General features: G+C 36.1%; 1 protein-coding gene across 3 annotated transcripts in view; it reads left to right on the forward strand.

Annotated features, from left to right (window-relative positions):
- The window catches only part of LOC117120691 (tudor domain-containing protein 7-like), a 33513-nt gene that overhangs the window by 8293 nt on the left and 8245 nt on the right, over positions 1-16975 (forward strand). For all 3 annotated transcript variants that reach the window (XM_033265723.1, XM_033265725.1, XM_033265724.1), the window contains exons 8-22: positions 3248-3369; positions 4389-4426; positions 4856-4980; positions 6505-6633; positions 7012-7123; positions 7489-7629; positions 7748-7894; positions 9640-9730; positions 9885-10072; positions 10863-11018; positions 11895-11990; positions 12389-12504; positions 14515-14632; positions 15221-15352; positions 15740-15859. In XM_033265723.1, coding sequence (XP_033121614.1) covers positions 3248-3369; positions 4389-4426; positions 4856-4980; positions 6505-6633; positions 7012-7123; positions 7489-7629; positions 7748-7894; positions 9640-9730; positions 9885-10072; positions 10863-11018; positions 11895-11990; positions 12389-12504; positions 14515-14632; positions 15221-15352; positions 15740-15859 — 1831 coding nt within the window. The remainder of the gene's footprint in view (positions 1-3247; positions 3370-4388; positions 4427-4855; positions 4981-6504; positions 6634-7011; positions 7124-7488; positions 7630-7747; positions 7895-9639; positions 9731-9884; positions 10073-10862; positions 11019-11894; positions 11991-12388; positions 12505-14514; positions 14633-15220; positions 15353-15739; positions 15860-16975) is intronic.

Here is a 16975-nt window from a genome sequence, read left to right on the forward strand (position 1 = left end):
GTCTTCCGGTCTAGACAAGCACAATGCTAGTGTGCAAGCAAAGTATTGCACTTGTCCCGGCCTGGAGACGGCTGATGCTAACACCCGTTCCAAATGACTGTCAGTGTGAATTAGTTGTAGCTCTGTAATATGGCTGCGTTTCTGGAGGTTAGGAGCAGTGCAATGCTGTCAGATACCTAATTCGTATTGCACTTGTCCCGGCCTGGAGAATGCTAATGATGACATCGGTTCCAGATATCTCTTGGTGTTACTGGGGAAGCTATTTAATATGGTTACATTTCTGGAGGTTAGGATCAGTGCAATGCTGTCGGTCGTCATCCGTATTGCACTTCTCCCGGCCTTCAGAATGTGATTATCCTCAACAAGAATTACAGCCTGAAGTTACTTGACAGTTTATTAGCTTTTACGCAGCATTTAGCTTCCAAAAGCATGGAAGAAATAGATGCTCTCTGTATAATCATCGTGTGTTGCAAGTTTGACTAGTCTGGAAAGGCCAGGACTTGTACATTTCTTTAACATAATGGTAGTATTGCACTTGTCCCGGCCTTCCCATGCCATTCATAATCACTACGGTACAAGTTCATGAATCATAAAATGTGGATAAGAATATTTGTGTAGGAGCTGACACATAGGAACAACAGGCTCGTAAGATGGACTGATATCGTTTCCATCATTGAGGTCTTGACCTGTGTAAAACTGTTCCGTATTGCCAGTATTGCACTTGTCCCGGCCTTGATGACAGAAGCTATTCCTTGCTGACTAAATTGGTGCCTGCAGATTATTGTGCAAGCTCAATATTTACAGAAATGTTCACTTGCGAAAAAGAATTGGAAGTTTTTAGTGTTAATCAAATAGTTGCAATAAACCTAAAATGTCATTTTTTTGTGTATTAGGCATTGTTTCATTTGTCAATATTTATGCTTGCAAAAGTGTGCAAATTCAAAAGCAACTTAATATTATATACAATGAGAACTTTACAATAAGAAAAAATGTCCTACTTAATTAACAAGTTAAGTGGTTAAGTTGTGTGATGTTTCCACATGGATATTGGTATTCTTTGGAATTGAAGTAAAAGGATAGATGAGGATTTAATTGTAGATGCTGTGCAAGTATCTTTGTAAAAGGGAATGGCACCATAAGAAATGAAACTTTAAAATTGTGACTTAAAAGGCCAATTGGTGATTGATTTATTTGACAGACAAGATTCTTAAAGACAAAAGGATCTTGCTGGTTTGAGTTGCAAGGTCGTAACATCTGCAAAACTGAATATTTAAACAAGTATTGCACTTGTCCCGGCCTTGTGGTCACAAGCATTTGCAACTGCTGTCATTTGAAGTTCTACAGCCACTATACACCTCGATGAATTATGCATGGATCTTTTATACGGTGGCTTTCATATCAAAGAAATGACATGTACTGTATAGCTGTCATTATAAGGATGGAACTTTAATAACTAAAACTTAAATATGCCTGTGACATTTATTTATAGAATTTAAGAGAATAAATCTTGAAGAATTTTTTTATAGAGTTTAAGAAAACTGGAATGATAATGGCAATAAAAATAAACTTGCAAAGAACCTTAAACTTTTGAAGTGTTGACTTTTTGTGTCAAAGCATTTAAATTGGAACAGATTAACTTAACAAAATTTATATATATTAATGTAACATAATTATATTTACTTTTACTCAAATTAACTGTTTAAACTCAACTTAAATTGATCTAAAAAAAACACTAGAAAGGCAAGTACAGTAGAACCCCTCATTTACGTACGGCACGGGCTCAGAGCCGTTCGTAATTGCGGGTATTCGTAAAATCGGGGTTGACCTAAATTCCTATATATTTGCACTGGTACTACTTAACACTGGCATAAACTAGGCTAGGCCCACAGGCCTACGCAGCTAAGTCTGAGGGGGCCTAGGCCTACAGAAGGCAGTTTCTAAGCATTCTGATCCCACTCTAGGCCCTACACAAACTTGTTTTTATCGGACGTTTGTACCTTTCTAAATACCTAAATTGTGAATTTTACTTGCAACACAAGTTCCATAGATAATTATATATATTGATCATTCCATAAAACAATCAAGCACTATGTTGACTTTAAAAGCTGAAAACGATGTTTAAAAGAGAAGTAAAATTTGTCGCATGCACATGTATGAAGCCATAAAAAAAACACAGAATTTGAAGAGACCCGTTAGAGGGCCTCCTTCACTTGAGAATTACATAGTACTGTATAGTGTGTTATGTTGTATGCATGCTAATAACAGTTACAATTCGAACGGATTTTTTTTTTTTTTTTTGGCCTCAATTTTTAAGATGTTATCACCTTGATTTTACATTCGTAAAATCGGGAATTCGTTAAATCGGGGTTCGTAATTGAGGGTTTCTACTGTACAGAACAGATGAACAAGCACCTACAGAGCCGTCTTGCCACAAGAGATATATCAGTTGAAACTTTAAAATGAATATAATATGCATTAAAATAAAAATTTGTCCAATATGAAAATACAAATTTTTGCTTATACCTGTAACTAATTATATAATAATTTGTTACAAATAAATTTTAAAATAATTATATTGTTTGAACCTGTAAATGCTCTGGCACGAGTACTTATCAGTTGTTATGAGATGAATGTCTGCGTTCGGATGAGTGTGTACTGTTTGTAACATATTATAAATTGATTTATGAGTATAATATCATGCCTATCTAAGATTTGACCAGAGGAGAGGTGAAAATCACAAGGTTCAAGATTCCCGACAACAATTGCTGTAGAGAGGGCCTTCTGCTGCTGTTGTAAATCCCAAGCTCGACAGCAAGCTTTTTGTTGTCACCCGATTGTACAATTTCATTTATAGAATAGGACTATCTGTATTCTTAAAAAAATTACGAAGCTTTTGGTTGTAGAATAATAAACTGCTGTAGTAAAGCCATAGCCCACAGCAACTAAAGTTAAACATCTCAAGTTGAATCGCCACTGGAAAATTGTTCGACTTAGATAAAATTTGACTTGCAGGTTGTTAATGAAAAACACAACAGTTTGGCATGTAAAATAAGTTCGCGACTTAGAAATTATTCGAGTTAGGCATGGTCAACTTGGGTAGGTTTAGCTGTATTTGCTGATGGGCCATTTTAAAGAAATTCAAACCCTGCCATCCATAATTACAGATCTTGCTGATGTAATCCTGCCTATAAATTAATTTTTAAAAGTTTTGAAATTCACTATGCAAATTTGTATCATTTCCTAATAGACGCTGTGTGATTATGAAGTTTGAAAATGCGAGTGCTTATGATGTTCGTGACCAGTATGATGGCTCGCTATTCAAAGGGTCGAATAATACAGTCTCCAAAATAAGTGTGACTGTCGAGTTAGGTAAGTTTAACAATAGCAAAATGTTTAAGCTACTAAATAATTATAATGATGTTCCACAATGCACTGCAATTAATTGATTGAGACTAATTAATTAGTGATGCTCGTGATACCTGCAGTACTATATAATTATTTTATACCCAAAAATCATTCGGGGAAGTTTACAGCCATAATCCCCTCTATGAAAAAAAAAATGTATTCGGTACTACTGGTGTGGTTTAAAGCTAAGCTTGTCCACCAGTTGGCTGGGGGCGCTCATGTAAAACTTCGCCCACGATCATGCAGGTATGCACAATTGCAAGCGACTAAATAGCACTTGTTGCCTAGCGCCTTTGCCGTTGATTTCTAGTCACTTTTGATGATGGGAGAGCTCATTTCACCTCAAATCACTATTTTCCAAAGTTCAGTTCCGCCAGTGAATTCGCAGCTGCATAAGCTTATATAACACTATATTAACACTCGACCGCCAGGGTTTTAAAAAATAGTATAAGCCACCACCAGACCTTTTAACAAATTTCAACACTTTTCTGAGGCCCGTTGAGTGCGTATGTGACCGGATTGACATGTAGTGATAGTACAAGAACTACAAACATTTTAGCTTTACAATGGTACCAAATACTTTATTCTAATCACAATCTGTGACCTGTAACAGTAAAATGAAAACGATTCGCTTTTGGAGATTTACGCAATTTAGCACAACGAAGCTGAGATAATCGTGACTACGTGAAAGTAAATCAATACCGCTGTACGCTAATGTATACAACAAATAGTGAAATACTTGCGGTCCAGACTGAATACAGTGTTCAAATTGTTAGTACATGATTTCCCCATTTATCGGATTCTGTAAAAAAGAACATGCAACACTGAGATCTCGGGTGTTTGGCAGTCAAGCGTTACATTACCAAATACGGAGGTTTCATTGTTTGGCGGGCAGATTGTTAAGAGTCTCTGATTTCTGGACAGCTTTACTTTAAATATTCCTAAGTGCACCTATTATTTTTTTTATTTTTTTTTTACTCAAGATGAAGGAGAAGCAAGTGCTCTTCAGAGAATTCAGAAGGTAAATCTAAATATTTAGCATTAATATATTGTTTTCAAAATGAAAGCAAATACCCTTTAACTGTATATTTAAGTAAATTAAACCAATTGGAAACGGCAAATAATATACAAGATTAACCTGGGGCTTGTAACATTTATAGTCTTAATTAACATCATTGATAATTTAATACCCTTCTTCTTGCCTATGTTTTGGTTGGTGAACAGAAAATAATTAAAAATTGTTACTTATATATTTATATAACAAAGTAACTAGAAGCATTTTGAAACGCATTCCAGTGTGGTCTGTTGAAAATGGGTCCGTTAAAAACAAAGTATCTGATATTTGATCAAGAACATGATTAACAATGCACCAAAAAACATTTGAAACAAAATCACACGTTAAATAAATGGTACAGGCATCTTCAGAAACCTGATGTACTCCGCATTTCAGATTGTAGAAGACAAACCTCATGGCTTATGGAGGAAGAATTTAAGCGACGAATACCGAAAGTTGTACTGTGAGGACATGCCGTTGATATGTGAAGACGACTTGGTGTCTGTTGTCACTGTTGAGAAGTATGTTTTTAAAAGTGAATAAACTTTGAGAATAAGATAACAGTTTTCACCAATGTACGATTTAAGTTCCAATAAATGACCCATCACTTTAAAGTTTACAATATGGAGATTAAGAATATATTAAAAGTAGGCTCCCAGCGGGAGCGTGTCTGCTGCCTAATTCTATAGAAACGATGATGTGGAAAATGATTGATTTAATGGTTTAACATCATGCGAGTAAGTGGGGGTGTTGATATTATACTCTCATGTATACTATTCATTGTATAAACTACAGTACACCATGGTATTTCCTGTTAATAGATACATTACAGTGACACTCGTATCCTTAACCTATTACTAGGACAACTATTCCTTTGTAATAGTTTGTGGTTTAGATATCCACCTACACGTGACCTCCACTGGAATTGAAAAGGTCAACTGTTGTGCGACAACTACTGCCCCCACAAAAAGTGAATTTTAATTTTTTTGGTCACTGATGCTGGCCAACGGCACGCTCGTCTATGGTTTTCTGGGATAGGACTATAAACTGTAATCCCAGTGTACAGAAGGGCTCGTGTGCACTAGATATAAAGATCCCAGTACATCATTCAAGACCAGTAGGGGATACGTGGTGTACTAAACGTGATAGCCCCTGTGGTGGACGACGAGAGTTGCTGGTACCAGGTTACCAGGAAGCACAGACACAAGGGATTCTTAGGGGAGAACAAAGTCATTGAGTTCCTAGACCACATATATAAGCGCCTTGTATCCTTTGGCAAAAGGGGCTATGTAAATTTTTATATTACTATTATTTTTGGATAGCAAGCCTCCTATGGAAATTTTTTTTTTATTAAATTATCTTATGAAATAACAAATGGTTTATAAAGCTGTACAGAGCTGATGCATGCTAATTGGCAGCGGTTACTTGTAAAATATACTGTACATAGTAAAATTTAGGCAAACACATTAGCACTCTCAGGACATAGAAACCTAATAATAATAGTGAGTATGTATATAACGAAATGAAAATACTGTCTTTTTTTTTCATAAAATTTTATAATTGTCCTACTGGTAACCCAATGGAAACTTATACTTTACTTTGACAATTCTGTATTTACTGTATTTACTTCTAATAATTATTCCTTTGATGTACACTAAAATAATTTAAAAAAAGAAAGCATATATGAGCATTGATAGAAAATAGAATAAATGTAGCTAACAATACATTAATATATATATGTCAAGGATACATTTAATACCTTAACCTTGGATTTTAGCCCAGTTGTTACCACCTTACCGACCAGTTTGCACTGTAGTGAGTGATGGTTGGTGATCTAGGCCAAAAAACTTGACTGACCCTAATTCCCAAATTTCGCTGTGCTTGGACACCAATCATTTTTTTTTCTTACCTTGTGTCGGGTCAAACTATAATGCATCCGATCAGAAAAGCCCAATATTGAGAATTATTGAAAAGTTTGGACTAAAACTACAGTTAATAAAGCATGATTGATTTTTAATAAACCAGTTCTTAATATTTTTTTACAGGTTACATAATAATATTATACTGTATCCAAAGTTAAAAGTGACTATTCAAGGCAAAGGCAAAATGCATCGTATTATAAGAAATGAAATACCCAAAGTGACAATTCCTCCACCAGTGCTTAAGCCTGTTAAGTAAGTTTATTTTGCTTATAGTTCTTCCAAAATATGCCATATTTTATTATTTTTGTTGTATAATACTGCCTGAAAGTTCATTTAATTGTTATTAGTAATACTTTTGACTTATAATCTCCATATTGAACTCAGTTCATAATTTAAAATTATCCAAGGCTCTTGAGTACCTTACCTGTAAAAGCATTAAAGCGTAAATTAAAGTGCTTATTTTGCCGGCTATAGCTCAGATTTGCCTATATTTAAGGTTATAGTTAGAGTACCCCCTTTCTAATAATTACAAAAATTGATACATTTATTATCATAATTAGTGTTGCGTAGTGTACAAATACAATTTAGGAAGACGTCCACTTTTAATTCTATATCTTCATCCATTTTCAGGTCCAGGGTTGTTGTATATGTTTCTTACATACTAAGCTGCAGTGAGTTTTTTGTGCAATATGATGATAGCCCAATAGAGGAAATTGCTCAAAGGCTGTCCAATCAGTGCGAGGTAAGCCAGGATATTAAAAGGTGTACACAATAGCCAGGATATTAAAAAGTATATCCACTGTCCATTAGACTTTGATAGGTATAATGGTTCCATGTTTGAAACTGGACTAATTGTGAATTGAGGTTTCTCTACGTACATAAGACTTGATGGCAACAGAAAAATTTATTGCATTTGAAAAGTGCTTTTTGGCTTATTGACTTCAAGATTTTAAAATACAAAAGATTTAAAGGCTGCATGACTCCGTAATTGTCGAAGGCTCTGTCCATTTTATTAAATTTTTTTTGACAAAAAACGTTTTTATGTCCATATATAATCATGGTGTGCCTATATATGGTAAAGATGTCATCTACTACTATATTTTGTAGAGTTGTTCTCTGCCAATGACCAGGTACAGTAAAGGAGAGTTCTGTGCAGCACAGTATTCTGAAGACAATAATTGGTGTAGGGCAAAAATCCTGGAAGTACATCGAGCTCCAAAGGCAGTGTACAATGTGGAGCAAGGAAAGGTAAGTGTGATGTGGTGTGGTGATCCCAGGGGCTGTTAGCTGATAGAAGGGCAACCTTAAAGAGTAGATCAAAATCCTATTGTCTGTGTCCTATTAATGATTGTTTTATTTTGTTTAGGAACAGGATGAAATACAAGTGTTCTTTCTGGATTATGGTAACCAAGAGTCGCTCAGACCAACTTCATTACAGTTCCTTACACCTGTATTTGGCAATGAACCAGCCCAAGCCGTTAGGTGTTCATTAAACAGTATCAATCCATTGCAGGTTGGTAATGGTTTGCTCTTGAATACTATCATTTGACTAACTTATAATCTTTTAATCTTGCCACGTAATGTAGAGAGATGTTGGGTGCAGAACGACAAATTATAACAGTTCAAGTATTTAACAAATCAACTCTTTAACCAACAGTCAATATTTCAATGCATTATAGACCATTTTCGCAAAATTTGAAACGGAAATTTCCGATAACCTGGCAACTACCACTAGGGGACTTTCAGAGGCCTAGCATTTCGTTCTGCATTGTTACCAACATGGATTAAATCAACGATAAATTAAATTACTAACGAGCACAAATATTTTAGAATGGAAAAGACACGAAATGTGTATATTAAAAACAAGTCTTAAGTCATAAAAAACTATTTATATGTTCACATATACAGTAATTAACAAGATCGTATATATGTTGCGTCTATAGCTAAGGTCTAGTGGTGCTATCCGCTGTGCGGTGCACTATTTGTAACTGGCCAGTTGCTCATGCTAGGCCGCTGGAAGTCCCCCTGTGGGTTGCGAGACGTTGGCGGTGCTGTTTCATAATAAATCCAATAAAATGCTTTATATATAAAACTCCTTTTTTCCAAAATACCATGAGTTGCTAAATGCACTTAACCAGAAACCATATCTCCATATATGTGAGTTGAAACCATTGGCTACCGTGCAGCCCTCGAAATTGGGACGATAAGTCCTCGGCAAAAAAATTGCCGACGTAAATTGCACTCGCCTCGGCACTACGTTGGCAATTTGCATTTTTTAGTGTCTCTCTAACTTATGCCCTAACTACAGCTAAAAGGGATTATCTATCATCAAAACTACATCAAACAACAGCTACAGAACAAAAGCTCACCTGACTAGGCCTAACGTCGATCAAGTTCTAGACCTACCTATTTAACTATCTAGCAAGGGTTTGCTTTAAGCCAAGAAAGCATTTTTCCCTTCAACGCCACCCTTGAGCTTAACATGTGTTTGCTCTCTTCATTAATGACGTAATGTTTATAGTTCGTACCATTCTGAAGCAGGTAAACAAATTGCTAACAATATTTAATTTATTTGTATATTGAAGTTTATTTCATAAAAACGGCAACATTAAAACATATGGTATATTATAATAATAGTGTAAGTTAATCATTAATTTTACGGCTGCTTTAAAATAAACATATGTCACAGAATAGAGTACCCAGGCCGGAATATACCAAAAATCTTCCACGCACTCATCGTTCGCCTCCGCCTGCCACAACAACATGCTTGGACCATTGTGTTTAAAGCATGCATGAATACATCGGCTTAACTGTGGTAATTCCTGGTTTGTAAGCACGTCTTACTTGGCATTGTTAAATTAGTTACTTTACATGGTTAAAATAAATGTTTAATTTTAATTTACACCTATACACAATACTAAACTGAAAAATGTTAACATTCTGTGTGCATACAAGCTGAAATTTCTTTAGGCCACTTGCTAGGCCTATAAAAACGGAGCCTTGGCAAATTGGTGCCATGGTAAGCTTGCTAAGCGTCGGCAATTACCTCAGCATTGCCGAACGCCGACGCTAATTTCGAGGGCTGCGGACCGTGCGTGTACCAATTATGCTGTTCTCAGATGATCTACATTTTTTAACATGCAAATTCATAACACACAGTCAGCTACAATCTTTACTGCAGTGTATTGAATATATCTTCACAAAAGCTCTGTCTTTTTATAATTATCTTGTTGATTCACAAATATTTTGATTTTGTAGAGTGAAAAAAGATTTAGTGCCGAAGCAAACACCAGATTCCGTCAGCTTACCAAACATATTCCATTACTTATGACAGTAGAAGATATAGTGAGTAAGTTGGCCATCTCACATAGGTTTTCTCTGTTATGAATTTGAGTGGTTTTGAAATTAAAGGGGTTTTGAATTTGATGCCAAACTGCATGTCATTATTGTCTTTCTGCAGCGGTCAACTTTTTTTTAAATGTCATTGTTTTTCTTTTCATTAGATGATACATGCATTGTGGATTTGGTGACTGAGAAAGATGTGAACATAGCGCAGAAGCTTTGCCAGGAAGAGCTGGTTGATGGAATGAGCCCCCCTCCACTCATCTATCCCGAAAGAACACCATGGGAAGTGTCGGTTACATATAGTACAAGTACCACTGAATTTTGTATTCAGTTTGAAGAATATAGTGTAAGTGTTTTATATTCAGATTTTTTACAACAAGAGTTTGTTATTGTTGATGTTATTTTAATGCTTGGTAAAACTAATCCATATTTTTAAAATATGGAATTCATTCTTTAAGTAGGCTATATAAAAATAATATTTTGAGTAAATAGATATACTGTCCTCAATTATACAATACATTATTCATTCTGTAAATAAAGTACATGGGCTAGGTTATTAATATTGAATGGCCGAAAGGTTAAGGCAGGTGCGCGGCAACCTTTAATCATAATATCGGCGCTGATTTGAATGGCACACTTGCCTATGTTTCTGGTGCTGGAAAATGTCTTCGCGGATAAGGACCATAAACGAGTATGGGGTTACCCCGTTTACTGGTCACAGTCCCTGTCATTGTGGACCTTTTTGGCCTCTGCATGTGACACGACGAGACCCTTAGAGGAGAAGCAAGTTCTAGAATGAGAAGTCTGCATCTATACTTCTTGGGCGGATGCCTTCAACTATGAAGTTGGCAATGAGTCTTGAAGAAAAAGGAGGTATTCATTATATTTAAATTTATAGCTTGTTGTCTTTAATACCCTGGGGTGAATACCACAGTTCAGTAAATAAGTATATACACATAGTATTTGAATAGAAAGTGAATCGGTGCCGTAGATCAATATACCAAATATATACACGGTATTTTAATAGAAAGTAAAACAGTGCCATAGATTAGTCATAAAATTTTATTACTAGAGTCCTTAAAAATTTCTGGCAATTAAATATGTATAACTTGAAAATGTTTATTTTATATTATTAGGAAGAATTTGAAGCACTAGAAGCAGAACTAAACAGTTTTTATGGTTCGCGATCACACAATAGTTTATCAGGAAAACCCGAGCTTGGCAAGGCATATGCTATATGCACTGGAAACAGTTGGTACAGGGTTGTTGTTTGTGGCTTTGCAGAAAAAAAAGTATGTCAAGTTGACACACCATTCAATGAACCAAAAATATATCTAGTGTATTTTTTTTGTTTTAGATGATTATCTGTTGTTGAGTTATTTGAAATCTGTAAATTCAGTCTTTTGATTAAATAATTTTAGCAGATTTTATTCGATTTTAGTTAATTATGCTATAGTTTGAAATTATGGCATGCATAAGTTGTTTATTTAATGACAAAAGGTATAAATCTAGGTATGCAGTTTGAAGATGTACTCGTTAGTAATATGTTTGCAAAGACAAGCCAAACCAGTCACTCATCGCAAAAATGATAGTACAGGGTTAAACGGTAAAATGAGAGCTATCATTTCAATCCAAATTTTGTTATAAAGTTACAGGAGTTTAAACATACAACTGTTTAAATAACAATATTTGAGAAATCAGCTTATAAAGTTTATGATTTGGGCATTTCTCAGGCAGAAACCATCACCATATCATTAAAAACTGTTGTTTCAACATTGGAAATGGGAAAAATAAAAGCATAGTATGATGTATATATACATAAAGCTTATTTTAGTGCATTGATTTCCAAAATTTTGACATTCCAGCATGTCTTAAACCAAAAGGTCCACTGATTAATCTCAGATATGTTAGTATAATACATACTTGGAGTATGTATTATACTATCCAGCATGTCTTGACCATTACCTGAAACAGGATTTGCGACGAGTGACTGATTTGACTTGTCTTTGCCACATACAGTATGTTATGGATTTGAAATTTTGGTATATTGATTGATTGACACTAGAATTTTTGAAGTGTGCAGTTTATATGCGAGTGGCACATTTGAAGCAAGCTACATGTGAGGTGCATTGCATGCTGTGATAATGTGATACTGTTTTTCCTTTTAGGTTATGTGTCACTATGTTGACTATGGTGACAGAGAAGTCTTGGATTGGTCACAATTTGAACATCTTGAGAAAAAATTCTTGAATCTTCCGTTTCAGGTAAACGTGTACTGTTTCCAGATGAATTTCTGTCCTGAAAATTGTTATAGATACTTTATTGAGTGTAAGTGTGCTAAAAATAATGTGGAGAATTTTTTGGGTGTGGACACCATAGATAACCCACAAATTTCGAAAAAAATCTGTTTCTTAATTGGGCAGTACACCGCAAGTGAGACAGTAGCCTGCTTTTTTCTTAAGAGACTGTATTGCACCTTAAAGCAATGGCCTAATCTGAAAAGCTCTGCGCTAGTTTAAACTTGCATGTCAGCAACATGCAGCAGTGATATATGGCTCCACACACGCGCAATGGCTACCACCAGTTAAACCAACTGCTTAGCTCATCCCTTTATTAAAGTGTGCTATTTAATTTTTCTGTTGTTGTTCATTTCTGTGTGTAGAGTGTAAGGTGTTCACTGGCAAACCTTGCACAGTTTGCTAGTCATGAGAAGGTGTTCCGTGCATTCATCGACCAGACTGCTGACAAAGTACTAATAGCAGAACAAACAGGGAAGAAGTAAGTTAATTTTTTAGTTCCTTTGTGACCTTAGGTAATGGTAATGGTTCACATGTAAAATGTGTGTATGAGATGTGCAACCAAAAGAGGTCAGCATATTTGTAAACAAATAGGATCCGAAACGGTGCAGCGCGGCAGGTATACATTGTGTTCGATAGTTGCTGGTGGACATGCAATTGTGCAAGAAATCATATACCCCCTACCACCAGTTTTGAGTCGTTTTTTAGTTGAAAATTTGCATGCGCCGGATCAAACTTTCCTGACATTTTGTTTCTGTCGCGAGCTGCCTTGAAAAGTTCTTTATGTTGTTTTCGCGACTGTCAGTAAACATTGAGCAAGCTGAGATAGTTGTGTCATATCGGCCACTGACCTGTGCTATTATTTGAAGGTGTTCTGTGTGTTCTATTAGTGTTTTAGTGTACTTCAACGGCTAAGATTGACGGACCTGGTGTATTCACCACTAGACACATACGTAATGTAGGCTTCTCTTTGGGCGACACCGTCGGACCTGGTGTAGACACATCTGATATACTATACCGTACCGTTACGTAAAGTAGGTTTCTTGGCCTACCACCAGCCTACCGTCAAGCAATAAAAATCAACATTTGTGGAATTATTTTCCAAGAAATGATGGTTAAAAACTCTGGACATAAATATGCAGCATGTGATGGATGGACGAACCTAAGGGTTGGCGGGCGCAGCATGTGATGGATGGATGAACATAAGGGTTGGCGGTGGGGGCGGTGCGGGAGTTCATCAAATGATGTTTGGGAAAATAATGGTCAGAAAATACTGCATCTGATGGACAGTCCTGGGTGGGGGAGAACCTTAAAATTATAAATTTACAGAATGTGATGGACTGACCGTCTATACACATATACAGCATGTTATGGAGGCATGTGATGGACTAACGTATGCCTTTCTTCAATTAATTTCCAGTAAAATAATTATTACAACTTCAAGAAAACTTGTGTTTTTATTGCATAAATTAATTTCACAAGCTTTTATTTTGAAATATAGCGGTATCAATATTCTTTCTATAATGGTACAAGCCACCGGGAACCAGACGTCGAACAGAAAGTTTCAACAGCCCACGTGTGTTTTGTTGCGACATCATAAATGAAGCTCCCGAAAAGAAGTTTATTGTTTTGAGCGAAGCGATTTCGAATAAAATGTGTTTCAAAATTGTTTGAGTGAACGAAACTATGAAAATAATTATTTAAACAACCCAAACCATTGCTCTATTGTCGTAGAAAATGAAGTAGGAATCACAGTACAGCACTGTATAGTGAGTATAATTACAAATACTAGCCCTTCAAGGCCTAGGCTAATTAATTAGGCTAGGAGCATGGGCCCAAGCTAGACAGACGGCGCCTGATTTTCGCTGCGGTTCGCGATCTGAACATTTTGGGAGTAGGTTAACGACCGGTGTATAGGCCGCATCCTAAACTTCGAGGGGAAAATCGCGTATAAAATTTGCAGCTTATTCACCGGAAAATACGGTTTATGGAGCAAAAACTTGTGTTTCTTCATGATTTTAAGGGGGCAGAAGAATTTGTATGAGGCTGGGCGGAAGGCCTTAAAAATAGCCTTCGGATGAGCGCAAGATGCTGCGACGCCCATCTCCGCCCTGCATAACAACATCCCTGCACTTCTCAGAACCCCTTACCCTACCCCCTCCCCTTTCATAAATTTCTGGATCCGCCTCTGATTTTTTTGACTGAAAATGAAAATACTGTATTACCTTATACCATCAAGATACAATAAGTTATTGCAATTCACAAATGTACATTGATTTTTTACGTACAAAGGAATGTACTCACCCGCAGGGTTCTGGTTTACATCCAGCAGTAAGTACAAAAACCCAAAAGATTACCTTATTGTATATATAGGCTACGATTGAAATTTGAATGAATATTATTCTGGGTGAAAAATTATATAGAGAGAAAACTAGTAAAGTTATAGGCAGTTGATATTGAGTATATTTTTCAAATTTTGTTTTGATGCAAGAACCAATCCTATGGAGGTAGTTCTGTATGATAATACTGGTCCTGGAGATGACGTGAACATTAATGAGTTGCTTGCAAAGCTAGTTGAAGATGAAGACTTGGCCCCACAACTTCCCAAGGTAAGTCTTTAATGGGATTATACTGATGCCATTGGTTACTGAAGTATTAATGAAGAGTGGCGTATGATATGATTCTAGTTTTTCCATTCTAATTTTTTTTAAATCAAATCGCCGTCCTCATTAAATTGTCAACTACCTGCATATTTCAGGCAAATGATACAACTCAACTAAAGCCAAGAACTCTTTGCGCCCGACAGTCCAAATGTATGTAGTAAACAATGACATGATGCGCATGCAATGGATTGTTGTCAGTGACGATCAGCCCAGACTGCCTCTGACAAACAAGAGTCGGTGTCACAATATCTAGTCTCTTTAATTGAGTGAAGTTAGATTCATCTTACGATGGTCATACGACCATGACCATCTGCAAAGCAGTGAGTGCCTGGCATAATGAAGTCAGCACTTCAGAATTCTGTTGTATTCAAGCTTGTGACAGATACCAATTTCCACCCCCAGTCATAAGCCCACACTCTAGTCTCTGCCCAATTTTGTGTTTTGCTTACACCTACATCATTCTGGTAAATCCACTGTGTTGGCAAGTTCCTACACTGTTAAATCAGTGGTGTCTTGGTTTCATATCCATTTTAGGTTGGCAAAAAAATTGATGGTTATGTTTGTCATGTGGAGGATGATGGTACATTAAGTGTTCAGATCCCTGGCCCAGGGTTGGAGAGACTAGAAGAATCCTTGATGGTGTCTTTGGCTAAACACTTTTCAAAGGTTAGTACAATTTGGCTAATTAGATTCTAAAATATTGTTAAAGAATGATTGTTGTCATGCTGTAGGAACAAATTCTTCCCATTTGACACAATAATGTTGTGAACGAGTACAGTCATTCGTTGCCTATCTGCAAGACAAGTACTTTCAACCATTAACCATTGCAGCACACTTGTTTAAAATATACAAGTTTATCTTAATAAGTATTGAAGCAGTTAGATGTTGCTGTTGGAGAATATTTATATTTAATTTCCATTGAAATTTTGAAAAATTGTGTATAGATATTATAACTTCAAAAAGAAATACTACTGTCTAATCTGCCTACGCAAATGGCAATAATAATTCTGAAGTTTTAAATGCGTTTGATTTATTTTTTTTAAATTACTTCAGCCATCTTCTGCAGCAGAGTTTATAGTTGAACCTAAAGTAGGAAAGCTTTGCTGTGCAAAGTTTTCCCAAGATAATAATTGGTATCGGGGCATCATCACTTCGGTTGTCTCCGACACAAAGGTAAATTTTACAAGATCCAAATATTTAGTATGAATAAAATTTGTAGGGGTTTATTTCTATAGTAGTATCAATAATTATAATGAATGTTAAATATGTTCAAAATTTGTTGTGCTTTGCTTCTTGTTTGTATTTTTTATTAGTTCCTATGCATGCCATGCAATAGGATCTATTGTAATCACTCTTCTTTTTCCTTTGTTATTTATTGTGTGTAGTATGTGTGTGTGTGTGTAGACATTTATGCAAATGCGCATGCGTCAAAGAAAAGTTTTCCGACAATTTGTTTTACCTCGCGATGAGAAGTTCGATGTGAATTTTCTGAGTTCAGTCAGGGCTCACGATAACCGGTCGGCATGGATGAAACTATTTTGGTTTTACGGCAAAAAAAATCAACTACTGTGGCATAGGTATTTTGAAGAAGGCCTAAAATAAAACAAAAAGGTTTAATTCTTCATTTAAATCTCCATGCGACGTTTTTTTCTGTTGTATGAGTAGTCATATGGAGGTATTATATCTCCGACAGTTGGCTATGCAGCAATTTACCCTTTGAATGCAAATGAAGACAAGTGAAGATATAAAGGCAGCCGACTGTCGGGTACATAACAACTTTCCACAAAAACATGAGGCCTAAAGCTAGGCCTAGTTCAATACAGTAGTTACTGCGATGCGAGGGTGGTAGATCGTTCAGTCAGTGATATCATGTTATCGTGTATTGTGTGTAAAATTTAAGAATGCACCGCGTGGGTCGCTTTCTTTGTTATGCGGTAGTAGTATACGTAGCAGAGTGACGGCAGCAATCTAAGCCTAGCCTAGGGCCTAGATAGTATACGTTCTTGATCATCGTAATGAAAACTTCAGGTGACAGACGATCGGACCCAAGAAAGCTTCAAATAAATTGTAGTCCTAGTAGGGCACTGCCACCACCCCCACTCCTGATATCGTTCCAAAATACAGTAAAATGAAATTACTGTATACCTAACTAGGCCTAGGCCCTATAACTACGAAATTTTTTCAAAGAAATTTGCTAAAAATATTACTGTAATTTGCTTGTCGAATTACATTACCAATGTGGTCTAAAATCACTATTTTGGGCCATAAAGACTCCCCTTGTATTTTTCA

This window comes from Anneissia japonica, unplaced genomic scaffold, assembly GCF_011630105.1.
Source record: "Anneissia japonica isolate Jap-2015-1 unplaced genomic scaffold, ASM1163010v1 scaffold287790_len634930_cov199, whole genome shotgun sequence".
Taxonomy (NCBI): Eukaryota; Metazoa; Echinodermata; class Crinoidea; order Comatulida; family Comatulidae; genus Anneissia; species Anneissia japonica.